The 23,251-nt window shown below is 34.1% G+C and overlaps 3 protein-coding genes and 1 pseudogene across 6 annotated transcripts; 2 read left to right on the top strand and 2 right to left on the bottom strand.

Moving 5' to 3' along the window:
• The first annotated feature begins 1,072 nt into the window (after positions 1 to 1,072).
• On the top strand, positions 1,073 to 3,450 carry LOC126773751 (uncharacterized; annotated as a pseudogene).
• On the bottom strand, positions 1,103 to 3,913 carry LOC126773750 (uncharacterized). Of its 2 annotated transcripts, XM_050494862.1 has the most exons (3): positions 3,334 to 3,913; positions 2,169 to 2,325; positions 1,103 to 2,040 (listed from the first exon to the last, which is right to left on the bottom strand). In XM_050494862.1, the coding sequence occupies exons 1-3, from the start codon at positions 3,642 to 3,644 to the stop codon at positions 1,990 to 1,992; spliced, it is 519 nt and encodes a 172-aa protein (XP_050350819.1). In that variant the 5' UTR covers positions 3,645 to 3,913; the 3' UTR covers positions 1,103 to 1,989. The 2 variants fall into 2 exon arrangements, with proteins under 2 accessions (XP_050350819.1, XP_050350818.1); XM_050494861.1 differs by having other exon boundaries at positions 1,103 to 2,325.
• Positions 3,914 to 5,708: 1,795 nt separating this feature from the next.
• On the bottom strand, positions 5,709 to 18,156 carry LOC126773744 (zinc finger protein 316-like). Of its 3 annotated transcripts, none has more exons than XM_050494854.1 (18): positions 18,020 to 18,156; positions 17,510 to 17,585; positions 17,144 to 17,365; positions 15,392 to 15,463; positions 14,140 to 14,312; positions 13,705 to 13,804; positions 12,862 to 13,081; positions 12,678 to 12,757; positions 12,386 to 12,604; positions 10,259 to 10,415; positions 9,892 to 10,072; positions 9,582 to 9,716; positions 9,392 to 9,462; positions 9,157 to 9,294; positions 8,585 to 8,692; positions 8,062 to 8,177; positions 7,633 to 7,905; positions 5,709 to 7,510 (listed from the first exon to the last, which is right to left on the bottom strand). In XM_050494854.1, exons 3-18 carry the CDS (start codon positions 17,210 to 17,212, stop codon positions 7,295 to 7,297), a joined length of 2,328 nt encoding a protein of 775 aa, XP_050350811.1. In that variant the 5' UTR covers positions 17,213 to 17,365; positions 17,510 to 17,585; positions 18,020 to 18,156; the 3' UTR covers positions 5,709 to 7,294. The 3 variants fall into 3 exon arrangements, with proteins under 3 accessions (XP_050350811.1, XP_050350810.1, XP_050350812.1); XM_050494853.1 differs by lacking the exon at positions 18,020 to 18,156 and adding an exon at positions 17,686 to 17,931; XM_050494855.1 differs by lacking the exon at positions 18,020 to 18,156 and adding an exon at positions 17,686 to 17,931 and having other exon boundaries at positions 13,705 to 13,792.
• A 626-nt stretch (positions 18,157 to 18,782) lies between these two features.
• On the top strand, positions 18,783 to 22,098 carry LOC126773749 (conserved oligomeric Golgi complex subunit 8). Its single transcript, XM_050494860.1, has 7 exons — positions 18,783 to 18,982; positions 19,159 to 19,465; positions 19,632 to 19,797; positions 19,884 to 19,979; positions 20,052 to 20,226; positions 20,455 to 20,618; positions 21,189 to 22,098. The coding sequence occupies exons 1-7, from the start codon at positions 18,928 to 18,930 to the stop codon at positions 21,876 to 21,878; spliced, it is 1,653 nt and encodes a 550-aa protein (XP_050350817.1). The 5' UTR covers positions 18,783 to 18,927; the 3' UTR covers positions 21,879 to 22,098.
• Positions 22,099 to 23,251: the final 1,153 nt, after the last annotated feature.

Here is a 23,251-nt window from a genome sequence, read left to right as displayed (position 1 = left end):
CATTAAAATCCTGAAGATAATAGGATAACTATTATATTATATAATATTAGTTTCTCTGTTAGTGATACATATATATTTAGCACACCGCCATCGCGGCCAATGGCTGTAACATATAACAACGAAAATATGTACGTTTTTATATTTTTAAAACTTTTGATAGACAACCGATTTTGATGAAATAAAGACTAAACGGAAATTTGAAATACTTCGTATTTAAGTTATTTCAATTTGTAATATTAGCCGTTTCAAAGATTGGACCAGCCAAATAAACAGACAATAATTTAAAAAAATATAGTTTTGGTAACACGCAAATAGCCATATTAACTTAAAAAGAGGCAGTTATTTTGAAATCACAGACACGATACTTAAATTTTATTTATTTGTATAGATGAACATTTTCGTTGTGCCTTTTGGAGATCCTCGATTTTATTTTCTAAAATAAATATTATAATAGCTTCTTTATCTCTTTCTTTCAACATATAATTTTTTTATCATATCTTCATATGGTGAAGACAGAAATGTTACTGAGCCTTCTATAGTTCTTAGAGAAGAAGTAAAGAAGAAGTTTGTTCTCTTTCAATGTTTTGTTGAGACATCCCCGATTTCATTTCATTTTTGTCGTGTCGCAGTACGGTGCCGTATATGGTGCACCGCACGTTAGGGTCCGTTCACACAGACCGGCTCGGAGAGGAGAGCAGATTTTTATCACGTTGGAAACAGTGTTTTGAGTGATTGTAGTAAAGTTTATTTTTGCATTTGCACCTTTTTTGTCATTAAAAATGCCTGAACGCGCTTCGTGTGAAGTAATAAAAGGAGCCGACCGGCTCCGCTTGCGTGCTCTTTCTCGCTCGCGCAGCCGATCGGCTCTGATTGCGTGCTCTTTCTCGCTTGCGCAGCCTGTCGGCTCCGATTGCGTGCTCTTTCTCGCTCGCTCAACCGATGGGCTCCGATTGCGTGCTCTTTCTCTATCGCGTAGCCGATCGGCTCCGATTGCGTGCCCGCTGCGGCCGCGCCGACCGCCATTTTGATAGCAACATTTGAACGTAATAGTTGTGCGTACTTGTACGAAAAGATGAATGATGAAAAATTAATAATACTCGTGTCAAAATATGAGTGTTTATTTGACATAACCAAGCCATCATATAGCGATCGGATAATGAAAGACAATGCATGGGAGGAAATTAGCAAATGTCTCGGAATAAGTGGTAAGTAAGGTTTTCATTGTTTTACACCTACCCCCAGATACTCAAACGAATTTTAAAGCAAGGGCTTCTTAAACTCGTGCTGCGACGTGTTAGATTCAAAGTCAAAATAGGAATAACATGAGTTTAAATGCGCCCTTACTTTAAAAACTCGTTTGAGTATCTGATCGTTAGAATATACTTATGTAGTAGACAATTTTTATTAAATATAACTTAAGAAACTCGCGTAGCCACTTGATCTTGCCAATCTAAAGCACCACTTGATGAAAAATAATCCTTAAATTTATTCCTTGTGGTTAGAACTGCGTCGCTATTAGAACTGTTTTCATTATTATTGTCTGTTATTGCTGTTAATAAATTTATATTGCTGTGAAATTCATTCTCTTGTCCTGGCGTCCGATTTTCTATTAAAAAATTATGTAAACATGTAGTTGCTAATATAATTAAATCACAGTACTTCGGCTGAATTTTCATTCGTTTTTGATAAATTTCAAATCTTTGAGTTAGCATTCCAAATGCACATTCTACGACTTTTCTTGCCCTGCTTAAACGCAGATTAAATACTTTTTTTGATAATTCTGTTCTTGCTTGTTCTCTTGGATACGGCCGCAATATATTATTGCTCAAAGGAAATGCCTCGTCTCCTATAAAAACATGTGGTAAGCTTTCAGTGGTACTAGGTAGAGGTTTATTTGGGGGCAGCTTTAACTTATTGGTGTTGAGTTTTTTCCAAAATTTTGAATTCTGTAAAATTCCGCCGTCGCTATTTTTACCATATGATCCGACATCAACAATTAAAAAACTGTATTTCGCGTCGACCACAGCTAGTAACACTGTACTGAAAAAGTTTTTATAATTATAGTATAAGCTTCCACTATTATCTGGTGCCTGTATATTGACATGCTTTCCGTCTATAGCGCCCAAACAGTTAGGAAAATTCCAAATATTAAAGAAATCACGTGAAACCTTTTCCCACATTTCTTCATCTGGCATCTGCATAACTATGGGCATCAAAACATCACAAATTACTCTGATTGTCTCATGAATAATTGAATGAACTGTAGAAATTCCCATTCGAAAATTAAATGACAAGTTTTTGAAACTGCAACCAGTGATGAGGAATCTGTAAAAATAAAACAAACACACAAAATAGAAATATAAGACTGCCGTACCAAAACGAACTATAAAATAAAAAAGAGTTATGTTATTAATTTTTCATTTCTGTTCTTTCCAGTGACGCAGTGCCAGGATCGTTGGAAGAAACTGCGAGATAACTTCAGAAAAGCCTATTATAACCGAAAAGGCAAGAGTGGCGATGGTGCAACTACGTCCAAATTGATAAAATTTGAAAAAGAACTTTCTTTTATAATACCATTTTTTCGCAATCGAAACCAAATATCTAATGTAACATTATCATCGGATGATTCAGAGCCTGGCACACCAATACCACCACCATCGACATCATCTAAACGTTCTGACCATTCTGAAGTTGAATCGCTTGCAAGTACTTCTGGCTCGAAAAAGAGACCACGCTTAAGCAAAGATGTTGCTACGGTTTTCGAAGAGTATCTTGAAGAAAAAAGAAATACTACACCCCGTGACAAGGCATTACGTAATTTTTTTTTGTCTATGTCAGATACAGTGGAAACATTCCCAAAAGAAGTCCAAGCACGAATTAAAAGGCGCGTGTTTAACATTGTTAATGAAGCTGAATTAATTGAATTAATTGAATTATTCTTTGTCTATAAATTCACCGCCATCGACTAATCAATCTACTTACCTAGTGTCAAACGAAACCTATATTCCTCAAAACTATCCAGATCAGACTACTTACGGGTACAATACCAGCACACAAAATACAAAATAATAAACAATCAAAAACAATAATAATTATAATAATAATAATTAAACACACACAAATCTGTACTATTTAATTACATTTCATTAACGTAAATAATGCTTAATAAATGGAGGGCTGTGATTTTGTGATCTATTTAGATGTTTGTGTTATTTAACATGATTAGTATAAGTAATTTACATTTCATTAACGTAAACAATGCTTAATAAATGGAGGGCTGTGATTTTGTGATCTAAATAACATGATTAGTATAAATAATTGTTTTTTATTTACCTTAAAGTTACCGTTAACCTTTCTTCGGCTGTAATGGTGCAACGATAATTTGTAGTCTTTTTTGTTATATGTACTCTTAACAAATCTGTCAATTTCAAAAATTGCCAATATTCCATACGATAATGCTCATAAAATTTTAGGCTATCTCTCTTCAATTCCTCGAAAATGGTGTGAAACTCCCCATGGATTAGTCTGTTTTTCCAAATATGTTTTACCCATATTTGTTTCCGCTTGCGCTTACGTTTCCTATGTTCTATTTCAAGTAATCTTGCTAACAAATATATTTCTTCGTCGGAGCTATCTAAATCCATGTTTCGAAAAGCACACGTTAACACACCGAAAACAAAACTTAGACTGCGCGGAATACTGGCACTGCCTTTGTAGTGTATCCACCCGACTCCGAGCGCATCCGACCGGCTCCGAGCACATCCAACCGCACCCGCTTTCAGATCTCTTCCAGCCGGTCGATGTGAAATAGTTGGCGGCTCCGCTCCGGCCAATTCCAAGCGTATACGACCCGGTCTGTGTGAAAAGAAAAAAGCAGGCCGATGCTCTCCGAGCCGGTCTGTGTGAACGGACCCTTAGTCTGTTATGCTGTTGCTTAGTTCGCATTACGCCTGTAAGTATTTATAAAACTCACGTTACCCCCAGATTTGACGTAAGTTGGACTGGAGAGCTTGATTTCTTTGGTGTACGCACCATATTGAAAAACAACCAGGTGGAGATTGTTATAGTCTGGAGAGCTAGGAGCTGGCCGCTGGCTTTTGACGATTTCACATGCGTAATAAAAAAGACAGGTTTTATTCTTACATAGCTATTACCTAGACATTTAACGTTGTTCTTTTTTCATTGATAAGCTAACCGTTCGGTCACATCAATTAACCGTCGCCTGCGCTCTGATCCATGCATGTCCCTCTCATTTATCTAAAATTAAAATAACAGAGCACTCATTATTTTAAATATTAGCTACAATTTATCCGAATTAAAACTTTGTACAGGGTTGGAAAATTGATTAAGATTTAAAAAAGGCATAGCCAGTCCAAAAATACCAACTGTCTTGTTGGTCTAGTTTTATTTTTAAGACATTAATCTGTCTGGAGTTCGAAGTTTTTACGTGTGTAAGTTACGAGTATACGTGAGTACATAAGTGGGTAAGGCCTTTCGTCCTGTGGCTGAGCTTTCATCGGTCGTGTCAGATTGCTCATTGTCACATTGGATGATGATTATAAGAAGTGTGTCACCTATATAATCGCATATGCAGTTTGCAAGTGTTTTCCATTTTCCTTGACCGAAATGCGATTAGCATGACACTACCCATGTTTACGAAAACATTACGGTAGAGGATCCCACGATGCCGAATGGTGATTTACTCGAGGGTCGCGTAAAGTCCTATCTAATTTCAAAAAACAATAAGTCTCTTATTGTAAAAGACAAAAAATGTTACTTTTTCAGAGGTCAATATAAAAAACCAGTCACATGGAAATAGTCCCGAATGAAAAAAATATATTATAAAATCAGTGCAGTTGCACGCTCTACAATTTATTGACGATGTTTGTTAATCGTGTTTACGTCATTTACTTTACATAATATTGGTCCTTCAATGTGAGATTTAATGGAAAAAAATATTATTTTTAGTTTTACAATTATATTTGATAACTTTTGCGATATATTTTGGGAATCAAGTTTTAATTTGGTATTTTCAGTTTAACAAACAGATATCGACATTAAGACTTGTCTAACAAGAATTTTGAGACATCAGAAAACTTTTCAGTATAAATAATTAAACATATTTTGTATATAAATTTCATTTATGCCTCAACATAATAATATTATTAATGTGGAAAATTAGGTGGTTAGAAATTATGTATGTGAAAAAAAATATAATTGTATTTTGCTTTTTAAAGCAGTATAAAAAAAATCAACTTCATATGTAATAATGTTTAATTTTATTAAGTCATAAAAATGAATACTTGGTTGCAGCTGTACAGAACGTATAAAAAAAGTCTTATAATCTTATTGTGTATTTCATCTTTTTATTCGAGCCTTGAGTGATTGGAATTTTACAAATGCATTTATAAAACCTATATGCATATTGAGGAATTATCTTTATGAAATAGATGTATGGCACTCTGTACATATGAATTGATGTAGTTAAAATGATAACTTATTGATCTTTTTTAAATGAATTCTGTTAATGCAGCTGAGTTATTGTACAGATTATGAACCAAAATTGTAAACCAAAGCAGACGTAACTGTAAATAAATTTAACATATGTCACAAACTACTTTAATATTTATAGTATATACAATATTTACAAACTATGTACATAATCACTCTCAACAATTCATATTACCGGTCAAATAATAAAACAGTGCGATTCTTCATATTTATACTTTGCACCTAAATTTTATACATATTTATATTGCACATAATATCAAACTTAAATTATTGAACTGGTTACAAATTTATTTATTATGAAAGCTGAGTTCACGAAATTTGTTACATAAACAGCATTTTTAAAATACATTTCATTGACCCTCCCCTGGAAACATTAAATATTGAAGATATAAGATTGTCGATTTTTAGTTATATTCAAGCTTTTGTTTCAAACATTATACATACCAAACATTTATATAAATAATTTTTAAATAAATAATTTATATAAATATTAAAAATTATGTTTTCTTCACTTATAAAGAAAAAAAAATTGATTTTATAAAACTATATATATTCCAGATATAAATGACAGTTTTGTTAAGCGTTTTTATATGAAAATCATATCTTGCTATATTTATCATTATTATCCTTTGTAAATAACAAAACGACATTGATAGTATTGAAAATGTATTACACGTAATATGTATTTAATTTGCAAAAACCTTTCTTTATGTTGTATAGTAAGCTATTTTATGTTGAATTATGCAGTCAATTTAAGTGGCTTATATAATTATTCGCCTTATTTAATAAATAATTGATAATAAGGACTTTGGGCGTAGACTGTGGTGAAAGTTTTAAAATAAAAATGTAATACTGGTGTTTTATCATACGAAACTGTAATTATAATCAGCATGTTTATTAAAAACACTATTGCTAGTGTTTGTTTATGTTTTGTTTATTGTAAAGGCATTTATATATATTTTTACTTTTCGAACTAAGTCGTAACCAAGTTCTAAAAATGGACACGATAAGAGCCCCAGGGGTAGGACCATCAATTTTCGTATAGCAAGGCGGCACATAAGCTACTGAGGCTTACTATAACAATATGATATTGTTTGATTTATGGTAATGATGTATATTTTAATAGTCTTCCTAATATATACATAACATGTGTAGATTTTTTTCTTATCAAAATGGCATTGCTAATGTATGAACTACATTTATTTTTATACAAGAATATACATATATATATATAAAAAACCGAAACTAGTATCTGATAATAAAAGACAATTTTTCAAGAACAGTCATCATAAAACAAATACATTGATGATACAAATATTTTATTTTACAAATAATAATGAAACTGTCATATTGTATTGGCATACAAAATTTTATAATAATTACATTGGTTATTTAGTGATTTCTTACATTACATTTTATGTTAAATATCAACAATATATAGTTACATAATTACGTAACTAAACAAATACTTTGACTTGATTCTTTGGCTGCCAGGGCCATATTAGCATTATCAATAAAGTTACGTTAAGAAATATTGTAAGACTGCCCTTGATAGAGATTCCGATGACAATTATAGTCTGATCTGGAGCCTTAAATCCTGGTGAATGATTCAATTTACATCGAAATATTCGACATATTGATTGTCATCTAGGATCCATGTATCACTAAGGAGAGATTTCAGTCTTTTTGTTGTGCGACATGTCGTTCAACGAGGGTCACACCTTTGGCCACTTTAAGCGACACGTTGCGAACGAAGCCTCCGTCGAGTTTGGTTACGCGTACGTCATATGTGAACAGGAACATGCAGAAGCAAGGCATCTCGTCGTGGAAACTCCAAAGAGCACATTTCACATTTATATGGGCCTTCATCCGTAGTGGTTGTGAGCTGGGAGGGAGAGGGCGGTGACGGTACGGGGGAGGCTGGAGTCGGTGACGGGGAATGAGGGCCGATTGCTCTTAAGTCGTCCGCTGGGTGTCTGGGTGGCCTGCGACTCCGGACCTGTTTTTAAACAATTAATTTTTATAATGATTCACAATAACAAAAAGCCAGGTATAAAACAAACGACAATATTGTAGCAGTACACTGGTGGTTCGTGCACAAGCTCTTAAGCGTGTACGTACCTGTTTCGTTCTAGGTCGCGGCTCCTCAGTGTGTATCATCTTGGGTCGCGGGGGCGGCGGCGCGCGACGCCGGCGTCGGCGCGGCGGGGAGTAGGCGCGCGGCGCGCGGGCGGCCCGCGGGGCGCGCGCGGCTCGCGGCGGGGAGGGCGAGGGCGCGCCGGCGGGGGAGGCCGACCGCGCAGGCGAAGGTGTAGTGGCGCGCTCCCAATCGTTGTGTACTGGCGACTCCTCCACTCTCGCTTTTCGCCGTCGTTTGTATTTTCGTGGTCCATTCTATAAAATAAACATTTTATAATATTTATACATAAGTACTTATTGCATGTATATTTAACTTATAAATATAAATCTTTACATTTAAAGTGATAATGTATTTTATGAATAAAATAATGCCAATGATGTTTAAATAACATCAAATTAGTATTTATTTACCTGGGGTTGCCTTTTTAGTGCTGTATTTTCATCACAGTGCTGAATAAGATGTTGGACTAATTCAGCGCTTGAATTTAAAGGTCGTCCACAAACAACGCAGCAATATTGATAGCCACCTAAAGGAAAAAAGAGTTAGTGATGTTTCGGATATGTGTTTTACCATTTATAAAAGTTTTTAATTTGGCAATTTCGGCATCGGGATCTATTTTCAAGGAAAACTAGTCAACACTTACATAGTGGTAAGGTTATAATGTTGGTTATGTCCTCCGCCGTTGACTAGTCTCCCTTGAGATTGAACGCCGTGGCCGAAATTGGCCTCATATAATGAAAGATATCATAGTCATTTTGCGACATAATTTTGCGGAATACTCGGCCAAATAAGAATATTCAGTAAACCAGTCAAAATGCCGAATGTTCCAAAATTTATTTTTGATACACAAGACAAATTGACGACCTAGTAATGTATACATAACCAATGCGTAAAAAAGAATTAGTTGATAATACAAGAAATTAAAATAATTACCATTAGCGCGTCGGTCGGGCGCTGAGTGGTGCGAGCGCACATGCTCGCGCAACACCACGCGCTGGTTGAACGCGCGCGGACACACAGCACATGCGTACGGCTTCTCACCTTTATATAAAATTTATATATACAATGTTTTTAAAACATATTAAATTACCGATGAACTTGCAGATTCTTTTTAATTAACTGTTTGTTTACAACGACTAAATAATCAAAAAAATTGACAAATCGCATTGAATAATAATATTTAAATGGAGGTGAAACACTACATGATCACTAAAAGTATGTAGAATTATAGAGATATCTTGTAATAAAAAAAGAGTAGCAACTGACCAAAAAAGAAGTGTAATATTTTCAGGGTATGTGCATAGGTGACTTTTTTATTCTAGCATAACTTGCTAAAAAAATTAATGAATAGATTTGAATATATGGGGAATATATTCATTCCTCATTCCGAAAAAAATATATTTTTTTTTACTATAATATTGATTGTATTTAATTAATATGACAAATCAAGATGGCAGTGAAGTTGTGTTTTTTAAATTTTGTGTTTAAAGTAAAATTTTAATCACCGGTGTGTATCCTCTCGTGCTTACGCAGCGTGCCGCCGTCTGCGAATGCCTTCCAACAGAAACGACATGCGTAGGGCCGCTCGCCGGTATGTATGCGAATGTGGATCTGCTGCGAGCTACGAGATCCGAATACTTTGCCTAATTGAATAAATGTGTTATAAAGAGTATTTTTCAATTAAACATAATTTTCATTGCATTTATTTCATAATTCATTCAAAGATAATCTTTATCTCACCGCATTCTCTGCATGGGAACTGCCTTAAACTACTCGAAGTGTTGTTTCGACCACGGGCCAGTCTCTTCATTCTATAAAAATATATCATAAAGTAATATATATAAATAAAAAAAATAAAGCAGGTTCGGAATGCAGATACAAATATTTGACATCATAGGCTTCCTAAAGTGAGCAGCGCTAATCTACATACCTGTTGGTGCGCGGCCGCTCCGCATGTCGCTCCGCATGCGCGAGCAGCTGCAGTGCGTCGGGACAGCTCTCGCCGCACACGTCGCAAGTGTGCTCCTGCTCCCACGTGCTGCTCGTGCTATCGTGCCGTTTATAACTAAGAACCAATTAAATAAATGTTACACCATAATACTGGCTTGTCATTTTCATTGTAGTTACTTCGGAATTGATTTTTATTTAACAAGCCCGGAATTTAATTAAGCGATTAGGTGGATTATTGGTTTCTGCATTTGTGCATATTGTTGATACTCGGTATATTAATGTGTCCATACCTGTGTGCAGCGGCGACGTGTCGCCTCAGCAGATCGGCCCGCTGGAAGGCCACGCCGCAGTCACCGCAGAAGAGCTCGGGCCCACGTACGTCCAGCGTCCCGCGCTCCCGGTCGCGCTCCCTCTCGCCGCGCTCGCTGCCGCTGTGTGCCAGGGGTGATAGGCGGAATTCCATATCGTCACCTGTTTTATTTTTTTAATTATTACTTATGCTATGAAGGTGCAAGTGGTGACAACAAAAATTTTATATTACGATTAGTGGCAACACATAAATAATCTTTGCATTGATATAGCTGAATTTATTTTCCATTACTTTAAAGTTATGTATTATATACTGTAATATAATCTTTTATATAACTGTACACGTACCGGAGTTGCAGTCGTCGTAGGAGGGTTCGCGCTTGGGCGCGGAGGGCGCGTGCGCGAGGTGCGGGTGGCGTGACGCGGCGTGCGAGCGCAGCGCCTCGCGCGACCAGCACAGCTCGCCGCACTCGCCGCACTCCACGGGCGAGTCGCCGCCGTGCACCTACACCACGGTCACAGATTAATTAAATACTCACAATTTATCTGACAATAGACATGTATTGTATACATTTTCGTTATTGTTACTTCGAGCGCGAAGCGTCCTACTATCGGTGTAAATAGAGATCACTAAAAGCTATATCAATATAAGTTAAAGTTGTTATTCAGTGTTTATATTAATTTTGAAATATATATTTTATGGTAAATGTCTATACTATTATTATAAAGAGAGAAAGAGAGAGAGCGAATTTTGTGTGTACGCAGAAAGTAACCTCAGAAACCACGCCACCATTAAAATCATTTTTTTACCATTTGAAAGGTTATTTCCTAAGGTTAAAACCTTATTTCAGATGGATATAGGAAAAAACCGTGCATCTGGAAAGCTTCTACGCCGGGAGCTGTGTGAATAGTTAAAGTAGGAGGAAAATAAGTTGGGGCTTCGAGGAGCACTTTGAGCGCCTAGCCTCCCGGATCGAGAAGGTGGAAGGCCATGCACAGACTGCTGCCTAATCTCGGGGGACCGAGGGAGGAAGTTCGCCGTCTCTATGCCGGTCTTGTGCGATCGATGGCCCTCTACGGGGCACCCGTTTGGTCTCACAGACTATCGGACGTCCGCCGCTGCAGGACTAAGATCCAAAGTTCGCAGCGGAGAATGGCCATCCGCATAGTGCGGGGATATCGCACGATATCCTACGAGGCGGCAACCGTCCTAGCGCGCTTTCCGCCCTTGGATATTCTGGCGGATATGGATGCGAGGGTCTACCAACAGACCCGCATCCTCGGCCAGAACAGTGAAAGCGCGCCCACTTCGAGTGCGCTCGAGGCGTTGAAGCGGCAGGAACACCGGAAGGCTCTTACGACGTGGCGCGACCGTCTCTGTGAAGAACGGTACGCACGCAAACGCGTCGTCGGAGCGATCCTGCCAGCCTTCGAAGCCTGGATGAGACGAAAGCGACGAGTCACCTTCCGACTTACGCAGGTAATGACCGGTCACGGTTGTTCTGGAGAATACCTGTGTAAGATCGGACGCGAATCGACGGCGATGTGTCACCACTGTGGCGCGGACCGGGACACCGCTCAGCATACGTTGGATGTGTGCCCCGCGTGGAGTGCGGAGAGGGAGATCCTGGTCCGTGAAGTAGGACAAGACCTGTCCCTGCGAGCAATCGTGTCGGCGGTGCTTCGCAGGGAATCGGCGTGGAGGGCCGTAGCCTCCTTCTGTGAGACCGTCATGGTTCAGAAGGAGACGGCGGAGCGGGAACGGGAAAGGGCCGATCCTGCTCGGCGGAGACGACAACGGCGTCGTCTCGGCTCTCCCATAGCCCAGACGCCCGGGGCTTAAAAGATAGTGCGTAACCCTGGGGCCGTGGATGCGTGAGGTGGGGGCCTCACATGTCCTATTTCAGACGGCCCTGTGGAGGGCGGCAGCCGTAATGGCCTCGCGCTGCCGGCCTCCACAAGTGGAACAAAGCACGGAAGAGGCCGCGGATGCGTTATATCAACACGATCGCGTAGCCTCTCCGATCCGTGCTGAGGACGGCCATCGCAGTGGTTTTAGTGGGTAAGAATCCCACATAACCCGGTTCCTCCCCCATAGGACCCGGGTACCTTTCTGAAGGTTTCCACTGCGAGAAAAAAAATAAAAATAAGTAGAATCCCACATAACCCTGTTCCCTTCCCCTCCCATGGGAGCAGGTACCTTTCTGAAGGTTTCCAGTGCGTGAAAAAAAGGAGGACTATAAGTGTGGCTAAGCTGTTGTTGAACTGTGTTAGTTCAACAACAGCAAAACAAACAAATTTTTGCAAATAACAAGCCCATAATTTTACGAAGTATTACGAGATATTTAAATAAAAGCTTATACTTTATATAATGGGTAATATATTTTTAGTCATATCTAGTTCACTATTTCAAAATGTTACCAAAAAATTCTAAGTCATCACTGTAGTGTACCTTACACAAAATGAAATACTCACTCTAGAATGTGACTGAAGTGCCTTCTCCCTGGCAAAACCGACGCCACAGTGGCGACAGACGAAGGGCCGCGAAGGGTCGGCGGGCGGCGGCGGCGTGGGCGGCGGCGGGGAGGGCGAGGGCGAGGGCGGCGCGGGCGGCGGCGCGGACGGCGCGCGCGCGCGGCGCGACCACTGCTGCGTGCGCGCCGACGTCATGTTCTCCGGCACTCCGTTCTGCTCCTATCATTACAGAGTTGTTGAGATAAGGACATAATCTAGTTTTCATTTTATTACTTAAGCAACTGTCTATTACCTCGACGGGCTCCGCCGTCTTTTTCCGGCGTCCTCTCTTTTTCTTAGTTTTTGGCAATGGTGTTTGAGCAATAATTTCATCTGAAAAGAATGGTTGGAGTGTTTAATTCGATTTTCCTAAATATAAGGGTTTAATAAAACACAAAGCCAACAATCAATATAAATAGTTTATTAGTGACACTCACCATGCTGATAGTCCGCGGGATCCGGCTCGTCAGGAACAAACGCATGCACCTTGAGGTGGTTCATAAGGTCGCACTTGCGCACGTAGCGAACTCCGCACAGATTACAAGCATGTGGGCGGTCGTTTTGGTGCGCCACCATGTGGTTCATCAACGCCGCTTTTTTGCGAAACCGCCGTGAACAGAAATCACAAGGCCACGGACGCATAGCTGTGTATTCATCCTGAAAGATGCAAAATAAATTAAGTGTCATATAAAAAAACATATTATAAAGAAAATGCTAAATTCACCATCTTTATTTTCAAATAAAATCTTACCATATTTAAAATATCTTATTATTTGTTATGTTACAAGTCAGACTACATTTAGTTATTCTGCATCACAAGTTTAAGAAAATACTTAAATGTTGCTGTATACATGTATGTAATATAATTTTGATTTTTTCCTGACAGTGACAGATCATCACTTAAATTTTATTACAAAAAATAACAAATACAAAAATAAAGTAAATCTTTAAAAGAATTGAATATTTAGGCACATGTATAATAATATCTTATTTTAAAGCGAACCTCAGATCAATTGAATCTTGGAAATATTTCTTGCTAACTGACCCTGAAATTAGTCTGTTTATGTCTTATTATATATTATTTTTTTAATTATAATTATGTGTCATTTGCATTGGGTTGGAGTGTTTGAGGTTAATGTGATACGTTTTTACCTACAAATCATATTTGTTCTATTCAAGCTAACTATGATTTTCTTATGATTTTTTAATGAAATTATGAAAAGAATACTAAAACGTCATTTTAGTATTATTTAAAATTAAATTTATCATAAGAATCTTACTTGATCTGTTGGTAGTGGAACATCAATGTCATTTTCTATTTTAATATCTTGAATAGGATTAGCTAAATGTTCTAAAGGCACCTCCACTCTGAAAGGAAAGCTTAAATCATACATGTTATTTATTATCCTTTTAGATATTCCAAAACCATTTAATAATACCAACATAGTTAGTAAAACATACATAATATTTTTTATTTAAAAAAATATTTAACATAGTTTGTTGTAGGCATGTTATATTGTATAATATACTCAATGATTTAACACATGTGTTTGCTATTCATATAAAACTAGCAACAAAAAATAATTCTAAGTCGGTGAATATTAATGTTTATCTAAAGCAATTTCTAAAACATGCTTTTCAATGTAAATTAAGAGGAACATGCGTGAGAGAAACACATAGATATTAGTCAATTAATGATTCAAATATCCAATCACCTTTCTTGTCCACCAGATATAACCCAGTCATCAGTAACAACCTCTTCGGTAACACATTCCACGTTCGGGTCTTGAGCAAGCTCAGCACTTTCTGTATATGTAACTACATCTTGTGATAAATACATAAGATTTTCGGCTGCCATTTGATCAGTATCTTCAATAATTTCTTCAGTCTGATAAAAACACAATGTGATATATCACAAATGAATGAGTTACTTATATATATTTTTATTTCATTGAGTGCTTCTGCAAGGTTTTCTATGTTCATAGAAGACCTTGAATAAAATTCTCTAATGTTAATGGTGATGTAATATTATGTAAAAATAATAGAAATTATGTTAATCTACAATTAATTAGAAAAGGACGATTTTAATTTGTTATTCTTATAGATTGATTAATCAGCTAAAATGTCAAATAATTATCTTCCATAACAGCCAGTAACTCTGTCTATCTTTTTCATATCTGATGTTTTACAATAATTTAATTGAATCAAATTTCGATGCGATTAATTACATCATGTAGTTAAATACATGCTAAAAAGGTAAAGCTAAGAAAGTCCTTCAACCACTACTGCCTCACTAATTGTCCTTTACTACATAGATTTATCTTAATTATCAAATTTTTATTATAGTAAAATTATTCAAAATGTGTTTACATAATACGGTCAGTGACCTTGATATCTCAATTTCAATTTTAGACCCCCTTTAAAATTTAATGTGCTTAAAACTAATATACTTAGAACAAGTGGCTTAGTTAGTTCAACAACGAAATTTAAATAAATATGGTGAATGTTTTAACTGAAATAATCAAGTATGATAAACAGATTCACAGAAAGATAACTACCATTGGATTTTTTTTTATTATTTTGAAACTTTGCATACAATACACATACACAATAAAATATAATACATCCAATATATTGTGAACCACTTTTAAGTAGAAATGAGAAGGCGGATTAAGAAAAACATAAAAAAATTCTACAAAATGCAGTTAGTTCCAAGCAACAGGTATGGGTTGTATTTTTTAGTTCACTTCGATTTTATATTTAGCTTGTAATACTTATATTACATGTTCATTAATTAAAGACATTTTCAGTTTGTTAGAAGTAACACATTTTGATTACTTTATTTTTATTAATTGATTATCATTCATATACTTCCTAGCCACATATATTTTTATTATGTTATATCTAGTTCAGAATGTACAATTTTTTATGTTTTTAATACTTAATATATCAAATAATTATACCTACCATATTGGTATACGCTTCATTTTGCACATTATCAAGGCCACATATTACTTCTTCACTTGCCACAATATTACGCTGAAAAAAAATTTCATTGTTTAGTCACTGATTGCAATTATAACTAATAATGGGCCAAATATGGTTTTGACTGCATATTCTCACAAAAATTTCGAATTGGAAATCGTATATAACTATGCATTAATTTTATTTTATTAGAGCAGTAATTTAAATAAATAATCATACTTAAGCAAATTCAGAAATACTAATAATAAAATCTATTTAAAAATAATGTGATGAACCATATATGCTTTTTAAATTTTATATGTATAGTTTGTGAAAAAACATTAAAACATTTTAAAATTCTTGATAACAATGGGTTAGAGAAAAAGACTATAAATATTTTTCCATGCCCCAAATAAAACTAAGACAAGTTGTACAGTACAGTAACAGTAACAGCCTGTGATTGTCCCACTGCTGGGCTAAGGCCTCATCTCCCTTTTTGAGGAGAAGGTTTGGAGCTTATTCCACTATTCCAATGCGGGTCGGTGGAATACACATGTGGCAGAATTTAAGTGAAATTAAACACATGCAGGTTTTCTCACGATGTTTTCCTTCACCATCAAGCACGAGATTAATTATCCCAAATGAATATTCAGTGGTGCTTGCCCGGGTTTGAACCCACAATCATTGATTAAGATTCACGTGTTCATACCACTGGTCCACTTCGTACGTAAGAAAAGTTGTATGGTATGTAAAATTAAATAAATTTGAGACCTTGTCCAATTTCAAAGTTGACTGTAGTCAACTTTGAAATTCTGTAGAATCTATTAAAAAACTATCTAAAATGATTGCAAGTATAGTTGACACAATTCATATTATTGGAAGTATATAATATATATATATATATATATATATATATATACATATATTTGGTATTTATTATGTATATAACTACTTGTTATAGTAAAATTAGTGGACCTAATGATGTTGTTATGAAAATAAGATTATTATTATTGAATACTATTTTCAACATAATGTAAGGGCAACAGTATAGTATAATAATAAAATTACTTGAACTCTTGGTTTACCACCACACAATCAACAAGGAGTTGTATTGTATTGTACAGAAATCATTCAACCCGCAGAAACAAATGAAAATTGTTAAGATTTAAAAGAAAGAAGAATGAAACCTGTATGACATGCTGGATTAAAATTTTGCCAGATATGTAACCCGAACCTGCATTGAAGAAGTATTGTGGAATAAGTTTAAAATTTCTCTATTCAAAAGAAGACTTATATGATTATAGGCTGTTAATTTAAAAAAATATAATTAATAAGTCACATCTTTATCTAATTTACATATCTGAAGGAACTTGCTACTGCTTAAATGCACAAAATTAGGATAATTAAGCACCACAATTAAAACACAAAGCAACAACACCATAATGACAATAATTAACAAGTCTATTTATACCTGTCTGAATGTGTTGGACATCTGGACAAAGCTTTTTGTATAGGATATGATTTTGATATATTTATAATTTATTTAAAGTAATAACTCGATATATCAACAAAATAAATTGATGTCTAGTAGTAATATATAAGATATTCTCCCACATTTTAAAAAGATATTATATGATTACATACTCTATTAAATTATATTGGTTATTATTTGTTTTAGCTAATCATAGTTGTCTTTTATGGTTCATTAATTTATTTTAAAGGAAAACAGTTCATACAATTATTAATTCAACAAACCTTTACATCTTCCTCCCAATGAAGATGAAAATCCTCCCCCTCCATTTTGATTTGGTCTTTTAAGTCCATTAAACACTGACTATATTTTATACAACATTTTGTATAGATAAAAAAGAAAGTAAATTCTTTTTTGTATAACAATTGTGTTACATATTGGTAGTTATAGAGCTAGTATGCATTCCATAATATTAATAAAAGCGCTTCTCGGCTTTAAAAACATAACTGAAACCAAATCGGTATTAATTGATATCACTATAAAACATTTTAATTCAACAGATAACTCATATCAATCTCAATTTAAATAATTATTTAAAATTTTAATAATTATTTTAGTTAATTAAAATAAATATAACGTTATTTTCTTACATTGTTAATAGAAGTGTCCGTCGGCCGCGAATCAATGTACGATCCCTGTCAACAAAATTTTCTATGCATCTATCATCTGAAACCAAAACATCAACATAACCTTTCTAGCTAAACATTCATAATAATATTTCAAGTTTTTTTATGAGTTATCATAATATCTCATTAAAAATATCTACCATTTGGGAAGACATACAGCGTAGTCTATTCATATAAACGGAAAGCTGAACAAAAATGGTGTCAAGACACAAATATGAATAGGTTATATTTGTCAAACGAAAAGGTTAAACTGTTTTTTGAACTTTTCCTACTATTCAGTTTATCACGAAACTATTGCATATAAGAAATGGATTCTTTAGTAAAAATATATTGATCAATGCATTAATTAGTAATATTTCATATATCTATAGATTTACATGACGCAATCACAGAACTTATCAATAGTTCAACATGGATGAAAAGATGAAAACATAGGACATAACCAAGTTTAAAATATATATATGTATTACTTACTTTTATTATATATATAAATCCATAAAATTTATACTTTAATTATCACAATTATTATACAATTTATATTTGTGATATTTAATGGCAAATGACTATCTCAAAACTTTCCAGTTTTCTTCCGTTTCCAATGGTTTCCAAAATTTTACATTCTGCCACAGATTAAATTTTATAATAGATAACAAATTCGGACTAAATATTTGCATCGTAAATATAACTATTTTAATAGTTTAGTATAGTAATGTTTCTGTTACGTATATAAATATATCATAATGTATATTATAGTCACTCTACTTGCTATAAGATCAACAGAAATTTGAAACAACTAATTTTTAAAATAATTTGTTCCGTAACAAATTATTTTAGAGCCATTGTAATTACAGGTACACGGGACAATAATATCTTAGTTCGTAAGATTGGTGGCGTATTGGCGATGTACGCGATGGTTAACATTTCTTACAATGCTAATATGGGCGTTGGTGCCCACTTATCATCAGTTGGCCCATACGCTCATTCGCAGTAGCTATTTACTATAACAAAATTTAACTAAAGCTCAATTTACTTTACAGTTTAACTCCAAAATAAAAAATGAAAATAATTTTATAAAATGTTTATAATATATTATATTATTTAAACTCAATTTAATTGATAGAAATTTTAATGTTTTTTGGGGAAAATATTTAAAAGGATGTAACCCTACAATTGATAAAAATGCTAATGTTTGACATGTCAACATTGACAATTTGACATTTGACGTAAACGTAATGAGAATACAGGTTACAGTCTGTTTTTTTTCATAATTTAAATTTGTTTAAATAATTATTTGACTTTTGTATGTTTTCTATTATTTAACTAGCTCTTTTTTCTTTATTAAATATTAATCATTATTACCTGAAAGTCGTCAGTTTTTCATTATGACTCAAGAATTAAAAGATTTATGTCAACTACTGTTTCCTGATTCTACTACGGGTAATATATTTTTGTTCAAATATATCTTGACAAAATCTTCTGCTTACATCGTATTGATTGCACAGACACTTTATTTCTTTATTTATTGTATATTTGTATTGCTAGTCACAATAACAGTACCTTAAAAAAATGGAATGATGGCTGTAAGAAAATGGTATAATATTATTGTTTTACAGAAAATGCAGAATATTTTAGTGACATTACTGATTATATAAAGAAATTGGGATCACAAAACTGGGATCAAGTACGAAGTGAGCCTGATAGGTTAAGCGAAGAGATGAAGCATTTAACTGAACAAACACAGGATTTAGCATTTACTAATTATAAAACTTTTGTGGAGACTGCTGATATTTCTCGAACTATTATGAAGGATTTGGTTAAATCTAAGGAGTCACTTGCTAATTTGTTAGATTCAACACCAGAATTTGTACAACAATGTGAGAATTTTTCACAAATAGCTGGAAATATTATTCAAGAAAAAAGGTTAGATAAATTTCCACATGAACCACATCATAAAAATTAGAATATTTAAATAAATGATACTTGAACATTCAAACAAAATAATTAATTATTCAATTATTTTATGTATTTTGTTTGAGTTAAAATAAAATCATCATCACCAATTAGTATGAGACACTTGAAATTTCAGGAGATATAGCAGCATAAGGAATCAAAGTGACAAGTTATTGGAGCTATTAGAACTACCATCATTGATGCGTGAAGCTCTGAATGCTGAAGACTATGAAAGTGCATTAGATATTTTTGCTTTTATTCGTAATCTATCAAAAAGGTATTCTGAAATACCAATAGTTCAGGTAGAATAAAAAATCTAAATACTAACTTTATAGAGTTGTAAATGATATTTTTTTAAAATTACTTATTATATTGTGTTTGCTTGCAGAGTACAACCAGTGAAATCATGACTTTATGGTTTGAAACACTTTATCATTTATTTAATCAATTACATTATGATTTACCTTTACCTCAATGCTTACAGGTAAGTCAAGAGTTTATCAAATATTAATGAAATATATGTTCAAATATTTATTACTATTATATGTTTTCCTAGATACTAGGTTACTTACGTAGAGCAAATACTGTGTTTAAATCTACTGATGATGAACAAAATAGAACAGGAGCCGGAAAGGCAAGCAATGTTAATTCAGATGGATTACATTTACATTTCCTAAAAGCAAGAAATGCTTGGTTTGACAAAGCACTTGAGGATGCAAGAAATACTGAAAGTATGCCCATTTTTCTACTTTATTGAAATTTAATCTCTGATGCACTAATTTGAATATAATTTAAATGTATTAATAATAAATTGAATTGTGTATTCAACTTATTAAAAAAAAACTTAAATAGAAATTGTGAAATAAAACAAACAAAGTTAAAAGTGATTAAATTCAGAACTCTTGTGTCAACTGCAGAAAATTATTAATAAATAAAAATATTTTTTGTATTTATTGTAGTGCCCGAGAAGGTCTTGCGGAAATTAGTAGAGCTGCATAGAGTTCACTTGTTTAATGTTATTACTCAACACAAATCTATCTTTCTGTCGGATACTCAAGAGTCAAAAGTAAATGATGATGAATTAAGTGGTACCAGTGCTTTATCATGTTGGCTGAAACAAAAGGTATATAATTATGCTCTTATTTTTCGTGTACATCTCTTTGTTGAGTCTCCATTCAAATATGAATTATATTTGAAATTTTTTATTAATAAAAAAAAAATCTGTAGCTCTTCCTCTTTACTAAATCAATTTGAACCAGTCCAGCAGGGAAGTAACTACAACACATTTTACATTTATTATTAAGATTTTGTACAACTGAAACTTGAAGTAATTTTTTTGAAAACCTTGAGAACCAAGATGTTATGTCTCTTGTGCATTTAGCTACACTGGCTACTCACTACTATACTTATTCCTACTGTTTGGTGCTAGAATCTGATGAGTAGGTACTGCTCAGATGTGTTTGCTCAAAACCCTACCAAAGTATACATAATACTATCATTCCTTATATGTAATTAGATCTTAATTTGAGTGGGCAGATGTTTGGTACCTTTTGTCCTTTTCTGTACCCTTGACAACATTTATGTAAAATTTCATAATGATCAAATACCAAAAATATGAACAAACAAATAAACAATAACAATATACAATTTCTAATATCAGTTGGAATTTAAATTTCATTAATTTTCTTTTCAGGTGGAAAGCTTAAGCCAAATATTAAACCAAGATCTTTGGAGAGAAGATGAATCAAACTTTGAATCATTATTGAATCAATGCATGTATCTTTGCCTTTCATTTGGCAGAGTTGGTGCAGATTTAAGATGTGTATTAACACCTTTGTTTCGCAATAATATTTTAATGCAATTGAATACTGGCATAGACAAAGTTGACATACAATTTGAGTATCAAATGAAATCGTACAAAGTACCAAGTATAAAGAATGTACCCAGACCGCCAAATGAAAATATGGCATCTGGTCCACCTGAAAATTTGTTAGACTATTATCCTTTAGCAGAATATTGTAATGGCATGTTAACAGTTTTAAATTCTTTACGTTTGACAGCACCATTGAATATTGTGAAAGATGTGTACAGAGGTTTTAAAAAATCATTTGATAAAGCTGCACAAATATTAGTAGCATTTTACCACAGAGAACAACAAGCTTTTACTGAGATAGAAAAGCAAAACTTTATATCTCTATGTGTTTGTTTCACTGAAGACTTAGTACCTTATATAGCAAAATGTCTGTCACAATCCTTTCCTTCAAGTCAAGTAGCAGAATTGTTAGGAATTACGTTAACTGTTTTACAAGACAGTAAAGTGTTACATTTAGATCAAACTGAAATTTGTAAGCCCTTAAATACTATTACAGGCCTTATTATATAAATTAGATATTTATTAATGTATATGGTTCTCCATAAAATACTAAATGTTTAAAATATATATATATATATATATATTTAACAATACACTTATTTAAGGAAAAACCTTTTTAATCTTAAGGTACTAAATAAATTGTCAGTCAATCGTATAGATAAACATGACCACCGCACATATCTGGCGAATTTGGTTGTAGAAAATAATATATTAAATAATTTATTCTAGAGTTAGTCTTTTTTATTTAAATTATGTGACTATGTACGTTTGGAATAATAGGCTTAGAAAATTGGTTACATTAAACGTAAACTTGCAGAAAACTTGTGGTCAAAGTAGGGATATTGTAAAAGGAAATATACTTAAGAAAAATAACAAACCTGACTGATTTCCTAACAAGAATTAAATTCGTAAGCAATCAAATCGGCTCAATAGACAGTATTTCTTCAATATTTATGGCTTTTTGTATAAAATAGGAGGTCAAACAAACAGGCCTTCTGATGGCAACTAGTAGTCACCATCGACAATAGATATTGGCATGGTAAGATACATTTATTAACCATTCCTTACTAAGATGAGATTATAAGAGAGCCTTCTGCCTTTAGTTACACTGGCTTACTTACTCATCAAACTGGAACACTAAAATAATAATATATACCTATATTACTATCCCTATTCATAAACTTCATCAAAGACCGCTAAAGTTTGACCGCATCTCCCAAAAAATATGGGATAACATAATTATACTTTATAAAGTCAGGTCAGGCAGTATTTTAATAAATGACCATCATATTGTTTATTTAAATTTACGCTTTTAGGTTAAGATCCAGATTTTTCTGTCCACTGGGCCCTTTTGAGTCTAATTAAACAAAAGGAGCGTTAATTTACAGGTCATGGCAGTGTTGCCAATTTTATAACTATCATGCAAACAAATAAAGTTATGATAGAGGTAATAAAGTCAGAGGATTATGTTGATTACCAGAGAAAATATCTTCGTGACAGATGATAATATAAGCACAGATAAGATTATATACCCTAATAAAATTAACAGCCTGTGAGAATGTCCTACTGCTGGCCAAAGCCTTCTCTCCTGTTTTGAGGAGAAGGTTTGGAGCTTTTTCCACCATGGTGCTCCAACGCAAGTTGGTGGAATAAACATGTGACAAAATTTCAGTGAAACTACACATGCAGGTTTCCTCCATTGTTTTCCTTTACCGTGAGCACAAGATGAATTATAAACACAAATGAAGCACATGTAAAATCAGTGGTGCTTGCCTGGGTTTGAACCCACGATCATCGGGTGAGATTCACACGTTCTAACCACTAGGCCATCTCAGCTTTTTTTATACACCCTAATACTAAACAATTATTAAATAAAAAAAGGA

This window comes from Nymphalis io, chromosome 15, assembly GCF_905147045.1.
Source record: "Nymphalis io chromosome 15, ilAglIoxx1.1, whole genome shotgun sequence".
Taxonomy (NCBI): domain Eukaryota; kingdom Metazoa; phylum Arthropoda; class Insecta; order Lepidoptera; family Nymphalidae; genus Nymphalis; species Nymphalis io.
This window is presented reverse-complemented; position numbering and strand designations above follow the sequence as displayed.